At 38.4% G+C, this 20,478-nt stretch overlaps 2 protein-coding genes across 4 annotated transcripts; one reads left to right on the forward strand and one right to left on the reverse strand.

Moving 5' to 3' along the window:
- The first annotated feature begins 2,172 nt into the window (after positions 1-2,172).
- LOC128923516 (uncharacterized) lies at positions 2,173-4,178 on the forward strand. 3 transcript variants are annotated; one of them, XM_054235780.1, is made up of 2 exons: positions 2,173-2,480; positions 3,252-4,178. In XM_054235780.1, the coding sequence occupies exons 1-2, from the start codon at positions 2,173-2,175 to the stop codon at positions 4,123-4,125; spliced, it is 1,182 nt and encodes a 393-aa protein (XP_054091755.1). In that variant the 3' UTR covers positions 4,126-4,178. The 3 variants fall into 3 exon arrangements, 1 of the variants encoding a protein (XP_054091755.1); XR_008472338.1 differs by lacking the exon at positions 3,252-4,178 and adding an exon at positions 2,939-3,078 and having other exon boundaries at positions 2,341-2,480; XR_008472339.1 differs by lacking the exon at positions 2,173-2,480 and adding an exon at positions 3,028-3,165.
- On the reverse strand, positions 2,607-4,308 carry LOC128923517 (uncharacterized). Its single transcript, XM_054235781.1, has 2 exons — positions 4,172-4,308; positions 2,607-3,205 (listed from the first exon to the last, which is right to left on the reverse strand). Exons 1-2 carry the CDS (start codon positions 4,296-4,298, stop codon positions 2,607-2,609), a joined length of 726 nt encoding a protein of 241 aa, XP_054091756.1. The 5' UTR covers positions 4,299-4,308.
- Between the last annotated feature and the right edge of the window lie 16,170 nt (positions 4,309-20,478).

Here is a 20,478-nt window from a genome sequence, read left to right on the forward strand (position 1 = left end):
AAATCGGTCGAGTAGTTCCTGAGATATGGTTTTTGACCCATAAGTGGGCAACGCCACGCCCATTTTCCAGTTTGTAAAAAAATCTGAGTGCAGCTTCCATCTGCCATTTCTTATGTGAAATTTAGTGTTTCTGACGTTAGTGAGTTAACCCACTTTTAGTAATTTTCAACCTAACTTTTGTATGGGAGGTGGGCGTGGTTATTATCCGATTTTTTTTATTTTTGGACTGTATTAGGAAGTGGCTAAAAAAAACGACTGCAGAAAGTTTGGTTTATATAGCTCTATTGGTTTGCGAGATATGTACAAAAAACTTAGTAGGGGCGGGGCCACGCCCACTTCCCCAAAAAAAATTACATCCAAATATGCCCCTTAATAGTACGATCCTTCATACCAAATTTTATTTCCATAGCTTTATTTATGGCCTAGTTATGGCACTTTATGTGTTTTCGGTTTTCGCCATTTTGTGGGCGTGGCAGTGGTCCGATTTTGCTCATAAGCAACCTTCCTATGGTGCCAAGAAATAAGTGTGCCAAGTTTCATCAAGATATCTAAATTTTTACTCAAGTTACAGCTTGCACAGACGGACGGACGGACGGACGGACAGACAGGCATTCGGATTTGAACTCCACTCTTCACTCTGATCACTTTGGTATATATAACCCTATATCTGACTCGTTTAGTTTTGGGTGTTACAAACAACCGTTATGTGAACAAAACTATAATACTCTCTTTAGCAACATTTGTTGTGAGAGTATAAAAACCACGGGGTTAGTCGCTACGACCACATCAAATAATCCCGAAAAAAGGTAAGAACAACCAAGTTGCTCTAAAGCAGGACAAATTCAAGCGCTTCATTCAGAAAATGAAAGCAAAATTGTCATCACCATTGAACAAAAGGTGATTTATTCAAACTAAGAGCACTAATAGATCAATGCTCTCAAAGATCAAATCGGCTCAAACTGCCAATAAAACATTCTAACTTTCAAATCTCGGGAATGGGTGGAAGAATTATTCAAAATTCCAACAAAATATGCCCAATCACCATAGTATCTCCAAGTGCGGATATTCGAATAGATGCGCAAGCCATCGTTCTACCGCAACTTACAAATTTGCTTCCAAGTTATGAAGTTAATAAAAAACACTGGGAAAAATGCTCACATCTCAAGTTAGCAGATCCCAACTGTCATACCCCATCCCAAATCGACATATTATTAGGCAGTGACTTAATACCTCAAATAATTCTTGAAGGTATTGAGAAAATCTCCAATAAATTGTTATCCCAAAATACAATCTTTGGGTGGATTATAAGTGGCCAAGTCACTGAAAAAATAAATTCTTTCACAACACAAGTGGAAAATATCACAAACAAATATTTAAATAACCAATTTAAAAAATTCTGGGAAGTAGAAGAATTACCTCAAATCACTCAACTTTCAGAAGAAGACCAGGCATGACAAGTCCACAACAACAAGAAACAAACATAGTCGTTATGTTGTTCGACTTCCATTCAAACCCACCTTTCCAGAAACCATAGCTCTAGGCCACTCTAGAATATCAGCAGTCCAGCAATTACTAAGCATGGATAAAAGCCTGATAAAGGAAAATGAGCTTAAATCAGCATATGATAATGTGATGGATGAATATTTTGACCTCAATCATATGGAAGAAACTGTACCATATGAGAAAATATCCAAAGGTAGATATTTGTCTTTTTACCTTTCACATCATGGGGTAATAAGACCAGATAAAATCACAACGAAAGTTCGAGTGGTTTTCAATGCCTCAAAGTGTAATAGCTGAGGCAAATCACTCAATGACGTACTATACACAGGGCCAACATTACAACCTGATCTCATGTTGCTACTACTAACTTGGCCCATGTTTAAATACGTTTTTAACGGAGACGTTGAAAAAATGTACAGGCAAATTATGGTACATGACGATGACCAAGATTTGCAACGCATAGTCTTCCGCAATGCAATTAAGGCTACGTTTATGACCGAGCGGATTCGCGTCACGCGATGCGATGAAAATCGCTTTATCGCTACCAGCGGTTTCGCCATCGTAATCGCTAGCGATTGAGTGTTTACAGTACAGCGAAATCAGAAGCGATTGAAAATTTATAACGTCAAATCCGTTCGTAGTTTCTTTTACTTTTCATTAAAAAAAGACATGCGTGCACGTGTTCGTAAAATTTTGCTTGCAGAAAGTAGTCTTTTAGTGCGTCAGCAGATTTTAAGGTTTTGTAAACAGAAAAGATTCCAAGTGCATCCAATTTGCAAAGAACGCAAAAGCCATGGAGAGTTCCATCATTTACACAGCCGCCTTCTACAATATCCTGAGAAATTTATGGAGTATTACCGAATGAGAATTGACACATTTAATTATATCTTGAATAATATATCCAAACATATAGAAAAAAATACTAGAAATCAGAAAACACCAATTGATGCTGTAGAAAGGCTCGCACTGACCATAAGGTAAGTAATATACAATATTATGTATCCATTCCATAAATTTTTATTCAATTTCAATATTTATACTTGTTCACTTACTTACATATGTATTTATTTAATATAATATTACACACATTAATATTAAGTAGCTTAATTAAAATTTTGCGCATTTGGAAAAATGAAGCTGTTTGAATCCTGCGTTTCAATATTTGGGCTGCTGCTTACATAACTAATAATAGAAACTGGCGTAGCCGATTCCTGATTATCTCTGCCGTACATAATGTCGTACAGAACCTCCTGCATTTTTATGCGAAATTTTAATTTTTTTTCTTCACCCATATTTTTCATGTACTTTTTGAAACTCATAAGAAAATGGTAATCATCATCCTCCTCATCGTTGCTTTTTTCTAGAAGCTTAAGCTTCTTTTCCTCCAACTCCAAAAACGCTGAGCTTTCTGTAAGTTTTTTCTTTAATTTTTTAGGTGTAGGCTGCATCAATTTTATGGATTCAGGAGTTTCTGATTTATCTTCATCATCAAGTTCCACCAATTCATCACAACTTGTTTCATTGATCAAGTTACCTGACATGGAGCGCGATTCCATAGTATCTTGTAAAAAACACATATCCTTAAAATGTGTCCATTTTGATTGCGGCATTGCAGCGCTGCCTGAAGCAACCACAGTTTCCTTACGAAGTTCTCTACGATAGGTGTCTTTCAAGTTTTTCCATTTTTTTGCACCAGAGCCAGCTGAAACACATGTAAAAAGAATAATTTCGTTTATATTTATTTTCAGGTTTTTAGCAACGGGAAATTCATTCCGATCTTTGGCTTTTTCTTATCGCATAGGAATTGCCACAGTGGCCAAAATTACTAGAGAAGTATGTGCCGCCCTTTGGACGTCTCTGGTTTCCAAACATTTGAATCGCAAAACAAATGAAGAATTTATAAAAATAGCAGACGAATTTTACTCCAAATGGGGATTTCCGAATTGCATTGGAAGTATCGACGGCAAACATATTCGTTGCAAAAGGCCACCGCATTCTGGCAGCATGTTTTTCAACTACAAACACTTTTTTTCCATCGTTTTACAAGGCGTTGCCTCTGCTGACTACAAGTTTACTGCCATTGAAGTTGGAGCATATGGCAAACAGAGTGATGGTGGCATTTTTGAAGCTTCAACATTACATAAGCTTATAGAAACTGGAGAATATGAAATTCCAGAAGAGCGGAATCTACCAGGCACAGAAATTGCAGCACCATTCGTAATGCTTGGGGATGAAGCATATCCACTCAGAAAATATTTATTGCGCCCATATTCTAAAACAAATTTGAACAATGACTCTGAACTATTCAACACAATGCTATCTAAATCCAGAAAATCCATTGAATGTGCTTTTGGTATTATTACAAACAAATGGCGTTTACTAACCAAATCAATCGAAACTGATATTTATGGTGCAGAACTATTTGTTAAAACTATTTGTTTGTTACACAATATTATAATTGATAAAGAGGGAGTTTGTATGCAAACCTTAATGCAAGTTCAGCAAACTATTCCCATAAATATGAATAGGCAGAGGCAGTATAACAGAAGCTCTGAAGCTGCTACGACTATACGAAACAATTTTAAGGAATATTTTGTTCAAAAAAATGTTATATTCACTTAAGTATAGGTTGTTTATTACATAAAAATAAAATAATACTATTACTTACCTTCCAAACCGCATTCTTTCTCAACTTCTTCCCAAGCTTTTCTGATTTTGTTTCTATTATGATAATCTGGATGACGCAGATTCCACAAACATTCTTTATTTCGCACTTTTTCAATAAATTTGTCCATCGTGTTTAACGCGATTCGCTCAACTGAATCAAAAATTTTGATCGCTGATTTTCGTCGCTAGCAGTCGCTCCATTTTCGCTGAAACCGCTTTTCGCTGAATCGCTGCACGATAAACACTTCGATATGGATTTATGTATTTGATCGCTAGTAGCGATTTTCATCGCATCGCGCGACGCGAATCCGCTCGGTCATAAACGTAGCCTAATAGTCCAATTAGCGACTACAAATTTAAAACAGTTACAATTGCGCACCTTATTTAGCCATTAGGACATTACACGAAGTTGCAAAAACATGCGAAACAAATTTGCCCCTAGCATCTTCTGTGTTGCAAACGCAAATATACGAGGACGACATACTATCAGGTAGCCACAGTATTCCATTAGCGTGCGAATCACTATCTCAAGTGATCAAATCACTTAATTCAGCAGGTTTTCCCCTAAAGTAAATTACATCAAACCACCCCGAAATAATAAAAGATATAAAAAAGTAAGACTTATTAGATACAGATTTTCTTAAATTTGAAAAGGCTAGTACAACAAAAACACTAGGCATTCAATGGAATGCGATAATGGTCCTAACAGAATCACAAGAATTCTGGCCGGAAAATTTAAAATTTGCATATCACTCCCGAAGAGGATGATATTCTCCACCGATTTTCAAAATTCCCTAGAGCACTAAGGGTAGTCGCTTACATCCATAAATTTATCCAAAGGATGAAACAAAAAATTAAGGGAATATCAAGTGATCACTGCGCACAACTACCTCATTCCGATTTGCAACATGCCAAGGTCAGTCTTATCTTATATACCCAAACTCGCTATTTCAGTCGAGAGAAATCAAAGCTACTTGAAAAACGACCTCTCGAAAACTTAACCCATTACCGGACGCTAATGGATTAATAAGGTCAAATGGAAGACTAGCAAACTCCAGCGTTAGTTATAATGAACGACAACCCATTATTATTCAAGAGAAATCCCGTTTTTAGAATTTTATATACCGCGACTAAAGCCACAAATTAAAAGAACCATCTTCATGTGTAAACAGTGTATTATATACAAACAACAGATGCGTACGCAGATCATGGCAGCTTTACCACCTGAATGCTGCAATTATGCTCTACCCTTTACCATCACTGGGGTTGATTTTGCTGGACGTTTTCAGATAAAGGCCTCGATGTTAAGGTCTTCCTCATTTGGAAAAGGGTATGTGGCTCTCTTTGTATGTTTTACTACAAAGACAGTACACTTAGAGCTATGTTCGGATTTGACTACTGCAGCTTTTCTCGCACCACTTGCACGATTTGTCGTACGACGCGGATTTCCTTTAAAAATTATGAGCGACAATGGAAAAAACTTTGTCGGAGCTCAAAGAGCCACAAGATATGCACCCCAAGGGATCGATTGGCAATTCATACCACAATGTTCACCACACATGGGCGGACTCTGGGAATCAGCAGTAAAAAGCTTCAAGTCCCACTTAAAGAAAACGGCAGGTAACCATAAGTTCAATTATGAGGAGTTTACCACACTACTCGCTCGTATCGAAGCCTTACTTACCACTCTCGCAAGATCCCTCCGACTTTACAGCCTTAACCCCAGGGCACCATACCTGAGCCAGGAGTGGAGTCGCTATCCTTATTAAACAGATGGGAACGAATTAAATTCTCCATCATGATTTCAGCCGTCGATGGAAGGAAGACTATATAAAGGACCTCCACAAGAGATATCGGTGGAAAGTTCAAGGGAAAGAACCAAAGCTTGGAGATTGTGTCCTTATACAAGACGATTGTCTCCCCCTTCGGAATGCCGACTTTGACGCATAAAGCAGCTTCACTACGGCTCCGACGGGTAGTTAATCTCCGCACCCAACCGGAACGCTAACCGCGCTCTGGAGCTGCCCCAATTGCAGCACGCCGGACCACCATTCCAACCGCCGTACCTCAACCAACGACAGGCATCACCGCGCCAACGGCACCGGGCAATGGCACGGCTTCAACACCAGCATCCCCCGCACTAACAGCGGATCTGCAGCGTATTGGATGCCCACTATGTCGACGCCCGCATCGGCTATCTCACTGCAGCATTTTTAAAGGCATGCCACCGATGCAACGCCAGCAGGTTGTACAGGCACACAGCTATTGCTTGAATTGCCTGGGAAGTACTCACGCAACGCAGGAGTGCCCGTCCAACAATCGGTGCCAAATTTGTGTTCGTTCGCATCACACGCTGCTGCACCGCACTACCAGACGCGACAAGCGGCTCCTCGCACCAGAGGTAACATCGGGCGTTCTCAAAGAGCGCCTCTGATACAATACCGCCGGCGCGGACCCCCTTCGGTAGAACCCCATCCGTGGCAACACCACGCCACATCAATACGACGTCTTCAGCCTAGTCCGCAATCCCGTCGGTCCACAGGCCTAAGCAGCGTTGTAGCCACGCTACAGCAGCTACAGCGACTTCTAGGCTAAATATTCGCCTAGTGGGGCCGGGATGGCTAAATGAGTCTGAACGAAGAAACACAGTCATATCACTTCACCACACTGAAAAACACCAATCACCATATAATCAAAAGCACCACACTGATACGCTACATCCACCTCATCACTACATGCATTCACCTCATCACGAGAGAGAACACCACACACACAAACACAAACAAACATACACATATATCAACATGATGACACCACTCACCACACAAAGTTCAACAAAAAGGAACGAGAAAGGATCTCGCCCCACCTTTTGTCGATATCAGCCGATAGATCAGCATCTCCGTTTTTTTCGAAGCATCCCGATTTTCTTTACTCAATACCTTTTATGCACATTTTATATATATCAACATTTAAAACAATTTATCATATCATATATAAATCTTTAATTTGTATAATATCACCAAATTTTCTTATTAAATACGTTTTATAACGGTTCGGAATGAAGTGTGTTTTCTCTTTTAAAGTAAAAATAAAGCCGAATTCTCGACATTTGCACGGAATAGGCATGCTGCCGGAAAGATGGTCAAAAGTAGTAGCTAGCGACGGCCAATATTTCGATTAACATTTATGTAACCGTTTTTATAGAAAAAAGTCTTAAATTTACAAAAAAACAAGTAAGGAAGGGCTAAGTTCGGGTGTAACCGAACATTTAATACTCTCGCAATTTATTTATTTAAGTTAATTAATATTATATAATACACAATTTGACCCACATATTAATCATATATATTGTATAAAGTCCATTGAAAGTTGGAAACCCTAATATTAGGTTAGAAGCAAGCACCGAGGTCCTCATCTTCGATATATGGCGCCTTGAAAACCTATGGTCCGATTTCGGCGATTTTTAGAAATGGGCTGCCACACTATAAATACAGTATTTGTGCAAAGTTTTGCACCGAAATCTTCACTAGTGCTTACTATATATATTGTAAAGTAAACGATTCAGATCATCTTCTAAGTTCTGGTAAGGAAGTAGGAGTGGTTGTGAAGCGATTTGGCCTATTTTCACAACATATTATTGGGAGGTATGGAAACTATTACAAACCAAGTTTCATTGAAATCGGTCGAGTGGTTCCTTAGATATGGTTTTTTACACATAAGTGGGCGACGCCACGCCCATTTTACATTTTGTAAAAAACTCTGAGTGCAGCTTCCATCTGCAATTTCTTACGAGAAATTTAGTGTTTCTGACGTTTTTCGTTAGTGAGTTAACCCACTTTTAGTAATTTTCAACCTAACCGTTGTATGGGAGGTGGGCGTGGTTATAATCCGATTTCTTTCATTTTTGGACTGTATTAAGAAGTGGCTAAAAAAACGGCTGCAGAAAGTTTGTTTTATATAGCTGCATTGGTTTGCGAGATATATACAAATAACCGATTTGGGGGCGGGACCACGCCCACTTCCCCAAAAAAATTACATCCAAATATGCCCATTCCTAGTGCAATCCTTTATTCCAAATTTTACTGTTATAACTTTATTTATGGCTTAGTAATGACACTTTATGTGTTTTTGGTTTTCGCCATTTTGTGGGCGTGGCAGTGGACCGATTTTGCCCCTTTTCGAAAGCAACCCTCTCATTGTCCCAAGGAACATGTGTTCCAAGTTTCATTAAGATATCTCAATATTTACTCAAGTTATCGCTTGCACGGACGGACGGACGGACAGACATCCGGATTTCAACTCCACTCGTCATCCTGATCATTTATATATATATAACCCCATATCAAACTCTTTTATTTCTTGGTGACACAAACAACCGTTATGTGAACAAAACTATAATACTCTGTGCAACAGGTTGCGAGAGTATAAAAACACTGCGGTAGCACAGTTGTAGACCAATACAAAATAAACAAGTAAGGAAGAGCTAAGTTCGGGTGTAACTGAACATTTTATACTCTCACAATTTATTTCTTTAATTTTATTCATATAACAAACAATTTGACCCACATATTCGGCATATATATGGTATAAAGTCCATTGAATGATGGAAACCCTAATATTAGGTATATGGGAGTTGGGTGAAGTTATGACCCGATTTCCCGTATTTCAAGCACAGCGACATATTAGTAAAAGAAAGATATTCCCTCCGAATTTCTTCAAAATATCTGAACGACTTACCTATATTTTCGGTAAAAAAAAAAAGAATTAGAAGCCCTGAGGTCCTCATGTTCGATACATGGGGCCTTGAAAATGTATGGTCCGATTTCGACGATGGGCGTTCCAATATCTCTACTAGTGCTTATCTATATATATATAAATGAAATGGTGTATAGTTGTAACGCTAAAACTCGAAAACGGCTGAACCAAATAAAATACTTCCTTTGGGGATTTGTTTGTTATTACCACGCACAGGTCATGTCTTACAATCAGAACAAAATATTAAGGGGGCGTGGCACCTCCCATACAAATTGAATTTTTCAAGTCGAATATCTTCAAAAGTGTTTAAGGTAGGAACATGAAAATTGGTACAGAGCTACAGGATAACAACACCACTCTCACCTATAAAACCGGGGGCTATCGAATAAGAGGGCATGGTACCTCACATACAAACTAAATTTTTTAAGCAGAATATCTACCTGAAAATTTTAAGCAGAATATCTATCAGAATATATACCTGAAAATTGGTATAGACCTATATGGTATCAAAAGCCTTCTTACACATAAAAGAAGTGGTAATCGGAAAAGGGGGCATGGCACCTCCCATACAAACTGAATTTTTCAAGGTGAATATCTTCAAAAGTGTTTAAGGTAGGAACATGAAAATTGGTATAGAGCTATAGGAAACAACACCATTCTCACCCATAAAACTTGGCATTATCGAAAAAGGGGGCGTGGTACCTCCCATACAATCTTTAATTATTTTGGTTGTTAATCCACCATATCATATTTATCTCATTCTCCACCTAGCACGACATTTTGGTTATTTCGAACACTCAAAATTTAGAGGGCAATAAAAATGCGCCTTGCTTTACTGATATATTGATATATTTTGTTTTAAAAAGTGAGTTATTAATGAAAGTTATTTAGCGTATTGGCGAATATCGATTTATGTACATTGGAATTTATCATTCAATTGATCTGTTTCCTTAGTTTAATTCATTCTCGCAAGATCCCTCCGACTTTACAGCCTTAACCCCAGGGCACCATACCTGAGCCAGGAGTGGAGTCGCTATCCTTATTAAGCAGATGGGAACGAATTAAAATTCTCCATCATGATTTCAGCCGTCGATGGAAGGAAGACTATATAAAGGACCTCCACAAGAGATATCGGTGGAAAGTTCAAGGGAAAGAACCAAAGCTTGGAGATTGTGTCCTTATACAAGACGATTGTCTCCCCCTTCGGAATGCCGACTTTGACGCATAAAGCAGCTTCACTACGGCTCCGACGGGTAGTTAATCTCCGCACCCAACCGGAACGCTAACCGCGCTCTGGAGCTGCCCCAATTGCAGCACGCCGGACCACCATTCCAACCGCCGTACCTCAACCAACGACAGGCATCACCGCGCCAACGGCACCGGGCAATGGCACGGCTTCAACACCAGCATCCCCCGCACTAACAGCGGATCTGCAGCGTATTGGATGCCCACTATGTCGACGCCCGCATCGGCTATCTCACTGCAGCATTTTTAAAGGCATGCCACCGATGCAACGCCAGCAGGTTGTACAGGCACACAGCTATTGCTTGAATTGCCTGGGAAGTACTCACGCAACGCAGGAGTGCCCGTCCAACAATCGGTGCCAAATTTGTGTTCGTTCGCATCACACGCTGCTGCACCGCACTACCAGACGCGACAAGCGGCTCCTCGCACCAGAGGTAACATCGGGCGTTCTCAAAGAGCGCCTCTGATACAATACCGCCGGCGCGGACCCCCTTCGGTAGAACCCCATCCGTGGCAACACCACGCCACATCAATACGACGTCTTCAGCCTAGTCCGCAATCCCGTCGGTCCACAGGCCTAAGCAGCGTTGTAGCCACGCTACAGCAGCTACAGCGACTTCTAGGCTAAATATTCGCCTAGTGGGGCCGGGATGGCTAAATGAGTCTGAACGAAGAAACACAGTCATATCACTTCACCACACTGAAACACACCAATCACCATATAATCAAAAGCACCACACTGATACGCTACATCCACCTCATCACTACATGCATTCACCTCATCACGAGAGAGAACACCACACATACAAACACAAACAAACATACACATATATCAACATGATGTCACCACTCACCACACAAAGTTCAACAAAAAGGAACGAGAAAGGATCTCGCGCCAATATACCTTTTGTCGATATCAGCCGATAGAGCAGCATCTCCGTTTTTTTCGAAGCATCCCGATTTTCTTTACTTAATACCTTTTATGCGCATTTTATATATATATTAACATTTAAAACAATTTATCATATCATATATAAATCTTTAATTTGTATAATATCACCAAATTTTCTTATTAAATACGTTTTATAACGGTTCGGAATGAAGTGTGTTTTCTCTTTTAAAGTAAAAATAAAGCCGAATTCTCGACATTTGCACGGAATAGGCATGCTGCCGGAAAGTTAATTACTATCATCATTTTGACATGCTTTCCATCGAACCCATCTAACATGTAGAATAATATGTCAGAAGACATTTTATATCAAATTCGTGTGAGTTCAAGAAATCCAGATCTCGAGATGATTGAGGAGATACATAGTCGAGCTTTGCTTTTGATCGAAGACATATGTCACCTCATGTGTGATAGTTTATTAGACAGGTTAGGAATGCCAGCACCAAATCGTTAAAGGAATGACTCTTTTAATCGAGTTAAATTAGAAAGAGAATATGCATGATCTCCAGGAATTAAATTCTATACTTCAAACAAATTTACTCATGTTAATATCCAAAACAAATACTTATGAGGGCAATTGATGAAGAAAATGGTGGTTTATATTTCCTGGTGGAACTGGGAAAACATTCCTAATGGCATTCGTTTTAGCCACTGTTCGAGCAAGATCAAACATTGCGGTTGCAGATTCTTCTTCTGGAATAGCAACCACATTGTAAGCACATTCAGCATTGAAATTACCGTTAAATCTCCAAAATATTGAAGAACCAACATGTAATATTTCAAAACACTCCGCAATGGCCAAAGTTTTATCAAAATCGAAAATTGTCATATGGGACGAATGTACAATGGCGCATAAATATGCATTGGAAGCACTTAACCGAATATTAAAAGATATCTGCAATGATTCGAGATACTTTGGAGGCGCAATGATTTCACTGTCTGGCGATTTCCGCCAAACACTGCCATTAATTTCATCAATAACTTCTGCCGTCGAAATAAACGCTTGCCTCAAACCATCGAATCTTCAGCTAAAAACAAACATGAGAGTTGCATTACTAAACGATACAGCAGTTGAAAATTTCTCTGAGCAATTACTGGCTATTAGTAATGGTCGAGTTCCTGTCGATGGATTTCATTTACTCCGAATTTCTGTAACTTTGTATCATTTGGCGGCTAAGAATAAAGATGTAGATGACTTAAACTACATAATTCAGAATGAGATCAATGGTACACAGCATTCATTCAAATCTATTGACTGTGTAATAAACGACGATGTAGCTACCAATTATCCAATTGAAAATTTAAACTCCTTGGATGTGCCTGGCTTACCACAATTTACGACCGAAGCAATGCAACGGAACGCGTTTGGTGATAAGAAAATTGTTAAACAATGTAATATACGTAATTATGTATGTATGTGATTGGTCTTGCAAATGTTTAGCTGGTTATAGCCGAATTGACGATAGTGCGCCACCTCTCTCTCTCCTTCGCAGTTCGGCGCCAGTTGGAGATCCCAAGTGTGACCAGGTCGCTCTCCACCTGGTGCCTCCAACGGAGTGGAGGCCTTCTCCTTCCTCTTTCAGGGCTGGAATGTTTTCGTCCATTCGGACAACATGACCTAGCCAGCGTAGCCGCTGTCTTTTTATTCGCTGAACTATGTCAATGTCGTCGTATAACTCGTACAGCTCATCGTTCCATCGTCTGCGATATTCGCCGTTGCCAATGTTCTGGGGACCATAAATCTTGCGCAAAATTTTCCTCTTGAAAACTCCTAGTGTCGTCTCATCTGATGTTGACATCGTCCAGGCTTCTGCACCGTAAAGCAGGACGGGAATGATAAGCGACTTGTAGAGCTTGATTTTGGTTCGTCGAGAGAGGACTTTACTGTTCAATTGCCTACTCAGTCCATAGTAGCACCTGTTGGCAAGAGTTATTCTGCGCTGGATTTCGAGGCTGACATTGTCCGTGTTGTTGATGCTGGTTTTCAGGTATACGAAATTATCTACGACCTCGAAGTTATGACTGTCAACAGTGACGTGGGAGCCAAGACGCGAATGCGCCGACTGTTTGCTTGATGACAGGAGATATTTCGTCTTGTCCTCATTCACCTCCAGACCCATTCGCTTTGCCTCCTTATCCATGCGGGAAAAAGCAGAACAAACGTCGCGGTTGTTGCTTCCGATGATATCAATATCATCGGCGTACGCCAGGAGCTGTACACTCTTGTAGAAGATTGTACCTTCTCTGTTTAGCTCTGCAGCTCTTATAATTTTTTCCAGCATCAGGTTAAAGAAGTCGCACGATAGTGAGTCACCTTGTCTGAAACCTCGTTTGGTATCGAACGGCTCGAAGAGGTCCTTCCCAATCATGACGGAGTCAATTTACACAGCCGTATTAGTTTTGCGGGGATACCAAATTCAGACGGATTGATATCTATAATATTTACAATTGGATTATGATAAGTATAATACGATATGAAATGTCTTACATATATTTTATCTATATTTCTCGCGAATACCGTATCAATAGTCGTAACTCCTTTTGTCGTAGGATCATTTCTTCCATTGATCATTTCTAATGAAAATTTATCTCTGAGGTATGCCAGTATATGTTCAGCTTTTATATATGTACATCCACATATGAATATGTCTCCAACCAATAATGCGCAACCATACAAGTATACAAGTTAATGGTTGTCGCCGTGTAAATAATCACGCACTGCTTAGAATGGTAAAGTTGAACTCAACTACTTTATTGACTACATTTCTTTTTATACAATATTTCTCTTATTTACTATAACCTTACATATGTACGAATTCTTACTTACTAGTACTTATTTCTATATATTCAATAATGCTAACCTAAGCAATAATCATAGCAAACCTCAAGAAACAGCCTACATTGCGGCGGCACGGCTTCCGCTCTGGTTTAGTGCCGACGGAATGTGTTGTTGTTGTTATTTTTGGAAATGAACTTTATTGAGCAACAAATGATATTGTTTATTTGCAGAATATTGCTGAATCGAATTTCTGATTAAAGTTCAACGTTCTTGTTTGTATATTTTGAAAGCAACGGCTACTCTAGCTGTGTTAACTCCCCCCTTCTTAAGCATCAGCGTCTCGCTGATTAAGAATTATTGGTTACTGAAAGCTGTGGATAATCTATTATTGGTGGGATAAAGAATGAATTTCTGTTTTTTGGTTTAAGTATGATATACAATGGCCAATCTGCCCAATCCATAAGAAGGGAGACCCCACAATCTGCGCCAACTACCGTGGTATAAGTCTCCTCAATATCGCATATAAAGTTTTGTCAAGCGTATTGTGTGAAAGACTAAAGCCCACCGTCAACGAACTGATTGGCCCTTATCAGTGTGGCTTTAGACCTGGAAAATCTACAATGGACCAGATATTCACAATGCGCCAAATCTTGGAAAAGATCCGAGAGAGAAGAATCGATACTCACCATCTTTTTATCGATTTTAAAGCTGCCTTCGATAGCACGAAAAAGAGCTGCCTTTATGCCGCGATGTCTGAATTTGGTATCCCTGCAAAACTAATACGGCTATGTAAGCTGACGTTGAGCAACACCAAAAGCTCCGTCAGGATCGGGAAGGACCTCTCCGAGCCGTTCGATACCAAACGAGGCTTCAGACAGGGTGACTCACTATCGTGCGACTTCTTCAATCTATTGCTGGAAAAAATAATACGAGCTGCAGAACTAAATAGAGAGGGTACAATCTTCTACAAGAGGGTACAGCTCCTGGCGTATGCCGATGATATTGATATCATCAGAAGCAACAACCGCGCCGTTTGTTCTGCGTTTTCCAGACTAGATAAAGAAGCGAAGCGTATGGGTCTGGTGGTGAATGAGGACAAGACGAAATATCATCAAACAAACAGTCAGCGCACTCGCGTCTTGGCTCCCATGTCACTGTTGACAGTCATAACTTTGAAGTTGTAGATAATTTCGTTTATCTGGCAACCAGCATTAACAACACCAACAATGTCAGCCTTGAAATCCAACGCAGAATCACTCTTGCCAACCGGTGCTACTTTGGACTGAGTAGGCAATTGAAAAGTAAAGTCCTCTCTCGACGAACCAAAATCAAACTCTATAAGTCGCTCATTATTCCCGTCCTGATGTATGGCGCTGAAGCGTGGACGATGACAACATCCGATGAGCCGACTCTTGGGGTTTTCGAAAGAAAGGTTTTGCGCAAGATTTATGGCCCTCTAAGCATTGGCAACGGCGAATACCGCAGACGATGGAACGATGAGCTGTACGATTTATACGACGACATTGACATAGTTCAGCGAATAAAAAGACAGCGGCGACGCTGGCTAGGTCATGTTGTACGGATGGAAGAAAACACTCCAGCTCTGAAAGTATTCGATGCAGTACCCGCTGGAGGAAGCCGCGGAAGAGGACGACCTCCACTCCGGTGGAAAGACCAAGTGCAAAGTGACCTGGCTTCACTTGGTGTTTCCAGTTGGCGCCAAAAAGCAAAAAGGAGGAATGAGTGGCGCGCTCTGGTGGATTCGGCTATAATCGCTTAAAGCGGTTCCTACGCCAAATATATATATATATATATGATATACAAAGCTAATGATAGTGTTACTGCAACAAGAATTGCTGCGAAGCTTGAGCTAATTGAAATAAAGTTTTACATTGTTAATGTTTACATTTACATTGTTTAAATGTAGTTTATGTAAATAGTTTAAATCTAATTTAATTTCATTTTCTGTTAGGTTATTCTGAAGTATTGCAGGTAAGATCTGATAGGAACTTGTTTGCCAGTTTGTGTAACTAACGTTATTCAAAGTTATAGTTTCGTTAAAGAAGTTTATAATAAAAGTACCATTTAGTTTAAAAGATGTATTATTATAAGTAATATATCCAATAAAATTTGAAAGAAATATTGTTCCCTCACTAATTAATTCAATTGTAGCCTGGTTTACATATTGGTAATCGCAAAGCGCTTTTTCTCCGCTAAGGATTTGTGCAATGCAATGAGTTTTGTCTAAATTTTATACTCTCGCAACAAATGTTGCTAAAGAGAGTATTATAGTTTTGTTCACATAACGGATGTTTGTAACACCCAAAACTAAACGAGTTAGATATAGGGTTATATATATCAAAGTGATCAGTATGAAGAGTGGAGTTCAGATCCGAATGTCTGTCTGTCCGTCCGTCCGTCCGTCTGTGCAAGCTTGAGTAAAAATTAAGATATCTTGATGAAACTTGGCACACTTATTTCTTGGCACCATAGGAAGGTTGCTTTCGAAAAATGGACCACTGCCACGCCCACAAAATGGCGAAAACCGAAAACACATAAAATGCCATAACTAAGCCATAAATAAAGCTATGGAAATAAAATTTGGTATGAAGGATCGCACTACGAAGGGGCATATTTGGATGTAATTTGGCCCCGCCCCCCACTAAGTTTTTTGTACATATCTCGCGAACCAATAGAGCTATAAAAACCAAACTTTCTGCAGTCGTTTTTTTTAGCCACTTCCTAATACAGTCCGAAAATGAAAGAAATCGGATCATAACCACGCCCACCTCCCATACAAAAGTTAGGTTGAAAATTACTAAAAGTGGGTTAACTCATTAACGAAAAACGTCAGAAACACTAAATTTCACATAAGAAATGGCAGATGAAAGCTGCACTCAGATTTTTTACAAAATGGAAAATGGGCGTGGCGTCGCCCACTTATAGGTCAAAAACCATATCTAAGGAACTACTCGACCGATTTCAATGAAACTTGGTTTGTAATAGTTTCCTTACATCCCAATGATATGTTGTGAAAATAGGCCAAATCGCTTTACAACCACGCCTACTTCCTATATACCAGAACTTTGAAGACAATCTGAATCGTTTACTTTACAATATATAAAGTAAGTACTAGTGAAGATATCGGCGCAGAATTTTGCACAAATTCTATGTTAATAGTGTGGCACCCCATTCTAAAAATCGCCGAAATCGGACCATAGGTTTTTCAAGCCCCATATATCGAACACGAGGACCTCGGTGCTTCTAGTCTAATATTATGGTTTCCAACTTTCAATGGACTTTATACAATATACATATATGACGAATATATGGGTCAAATTGTGTATTATATAATATAAATAAAGTTAAATAAATAAATTGCGAGAGTATAAAATGTTCGGTTACACGCGAACTTAGCCCTTCCTTACTTGTTTAAGTTGGTTTCTCTTGCATATAGTAGTATTATCTACTTCAATGCAATTTCCAAGTATGCCATATTTATCGTTTTGGGATATGAAAAGATTGGTGAATTCTAAGTACACTCGTTTAAGGTGTTTTAGAGTTGAACGTATGATAATATTATTGTACAGGGTATCTTCTGTTTTTGGTAGTGTAATTACATATAAAAGAAGTGAGTTTTTAATGATCACAGAAGGTTCTGCATATTTGAGTGCTTGCAGTTCGTTTTTAAAAGGTAATGTCTCAGTTTGAGAAAGAATATTTGCGATATCTTCTTTATTTAGAATTTGAGAATGGACGATTCCTTGTTTTGCTAATTGGGTTGCCATTATAATTTTTGCAATTTCGTCTTTTACTATACTTAACCTATTATATAATGTTTGTGCGAATAACTCCTTATTATTCTTACTTATTTCATCCACAATCGTATTATAACTATCTAATATTTTGTTATTTGTCTTGATAAGGTATTGGTTTGTAGTGTATTGTTCAGTGAGTTCATGTGTTGTGGAAAGTATTCGGTCCCAGTCAGTGGCATCGGGGTTTCCTGCTAACCATTTCCAAGCAGATCCTATCCAATTGATCGATCTCTTTTGAATGGTTGTGTTTTTTGTTCGCAGTTGGCTTAATAAGCTATCTATCTCGGAAAGTTGATGTTTTAATTGTGGAAATAAAATATTTGTTTTACTAATTTCGTGGTATATAGTAAGTCTAACGTCGTTGGTAATTTTTTCGTAATCGTCCAAGTCGATAGTGTGGATAATTTTATACGTCCCTTTTGTAATTTTTCCTAGTCCTTGTTTGATTGTCACGAGTGGGCTGTTGTAGTTGTCCAGTACGGTAAAAGTCTAAAGAGTAAATGTCAGTTATTTTTTAAATGCGATTTATGAATTTTTCTATTGTCTTTAGTAGTTATTGTGACGGTATTGTCTTTAGCGACAGTTTCAGTTTGTTTATTATTTTTAAATATAGTGTCACCTGTTTCGTAATTCTTTATTTTTGACCTATTTTTGTTGTGGTAATTTAACGTATTTTTTTGGTTTCTAGCTATTTCATTTCGAAGGTCACAATTAACTATTTCCTTAAAGTTTGTTAAATTCTGATAATTAATTCTTTGTGTTCTTCCAAAGAAAATGTCGGCTGGTTTCCGTTTTATAACTGAATTATATCTGTCAACTGCAATGTTGACGATTTCTTTAATAGAAGAATCAGGATATTCTACTTGGAGACATCTGATTATTTCAATAATAGTGGAATGCACACGTTCTATCGCACCATTGACTTCACTTTTCTGAGGTGGTACTAGATAGATTTCAATTCCTAAAACCTCCAAATAGTTTAGAGTTATTGGGCTTATAAAGCTGCCCTCATTGTCCATGACTAAAGTCTTTGGTACAGTGAAATAGTGTAGAAGCTTTATAAATTTATCCTTGATATGAAATACTGATTTATTTTTTATTCTGAAATATTTTACAAATTTAGAGAATTTGTCAACGCACGAAATATATTTTTCGCCGGACATTTCTATAATGTCGATATGCAATATTTCTGTTGGGTACGAAGGTATAGGTGTTGCCTGTAGCTTGGGTTTTTGTGGATGTCGATCGTACTTATTACATCCGCAAATTTCACAATACTTAGTGTATTTTTTAATCAGTTTACTCATTTGTGGAAAATAGTATTTTTCCAATATCTGGTCTTTATTTTCTTTACTATTGCGATGTGCTGTTTTATGTTCCTGTTCTATTATTTTAAATTTAACATCTTCATCTGCGATATCAGTAACTACTTTTTGTGTTATCCTGATACGAAATTGTGAGAAATTTTCTTGATACACTTGCTGTAGCAATGAAATGTATTTCTCTTGGATTTTAATTCCATTTATTATGTTTGGGTTTAAAACTCTTTTCAATATTTTAATTAGGTTTTCTGTATCGTAAACTACATATTTAATGCGGTATCTGTGGAAGCTTGGATGAGGTTCTTCATGTATAATTTCCTCCTTTCCTTCTGTAAATATAACTTGATTTTTGAAAAGGTTTAGTGGAGCTTCACAGTGAGGAATGTGCTTTGAGCTATCCTCTTCAGCGCTATGTTGTGAATTTTCGTCTGTGGATGTTAGTGTATTAATTTCTATTGTATTAATTTCTATTTGATAACGCATCGGCGACAACGTTTGTTTTTCCTGGTTTGTAAATGAGTTTATAATTATACTCTTCTATCCTTGCTTTCCACCTTATCAACTTAGCATTGTTATTACTATTACTTAATGCAAAAGTCAGTGGCTGGTGATCAGTAAGGATTTTTATTTCTTTAGCTCCATACAGTTTGTCAAGAGACCATACAATGGCGAGCATTTCTTTTTCTATTGTCGAGTAATTCTCTTCGGTTGTATTTAGTGATCTAGATATGTAAGTTATGGGTCTGTCTTGCCCGATTGTTCCTTGAGAAAGGACTGCTCCGATTGCAGTATTGGAAGCATCTGTTGTCAGAATAAAGGGTTTATTGAAGTCTGGGAATACCAGAATTTCAGAAGACGTAAGTAGATATTATCATTAAATGATTTTAAACCTTCCTCTGTTAGTGAAATTTGTATCCGTTTTGATTGCATTGCTTTTATTTGAGCATTTTCACCTCTAGTTAAATTGGTAAGTGGCTTGACAATTTTTGCAAAGTCTTTTATAAATCTCCTATAATACGATGCTAAACCTAGGAAACTTTTTAATTCCTTAAGGTTAGCAAGTGCAGGAATTTTTTTAATAGCGGATATTTTTTCAGGATCTGGCAAAATACCTTTGCCCGTAACGATGTGACCTAGAAAATTCACTTCTGTTCTAAAAAATTTAGATTTTTCCAGATTGACTTTTAAATTTGCTTTATACAAAAGCATGAACACATCTTCAATATTTTGTAAGTGTTCTTCTTTAGTTTTTCCCATTATTATAATGTCATCGATATAAACGTAGCAGGATTTTCCTATAAGTGTTTTGAGAACATCATTGATCATTCTCTGAAAAATGGAAGGGGCATTTTTAAGACCGAATGGCAACCTAGTAAATTCATATTTACCATTGGCTGTAGAAAAGGCTGTCTTTTCTATGTCCCTTTCCTTCATCCTGAT

Source organism: Zeugodacus cucurbitae, chromosome Y (assembly GCF_028554725.1).
Source record: "Zeugodacus cucurbitae isolate PBARC_wt_2022May chromosome Y, idZeuCucr1.2, whole genome shotgun sequence".
In the NCBI taxonomy this organism is placed as follows: domain Eukaryota; kingdom Metazoa; phylum Arthropoda; class Insecta; order Diptera; family Tephritidae; genus Zeugodacus; species Zeugodacus cucurbitae.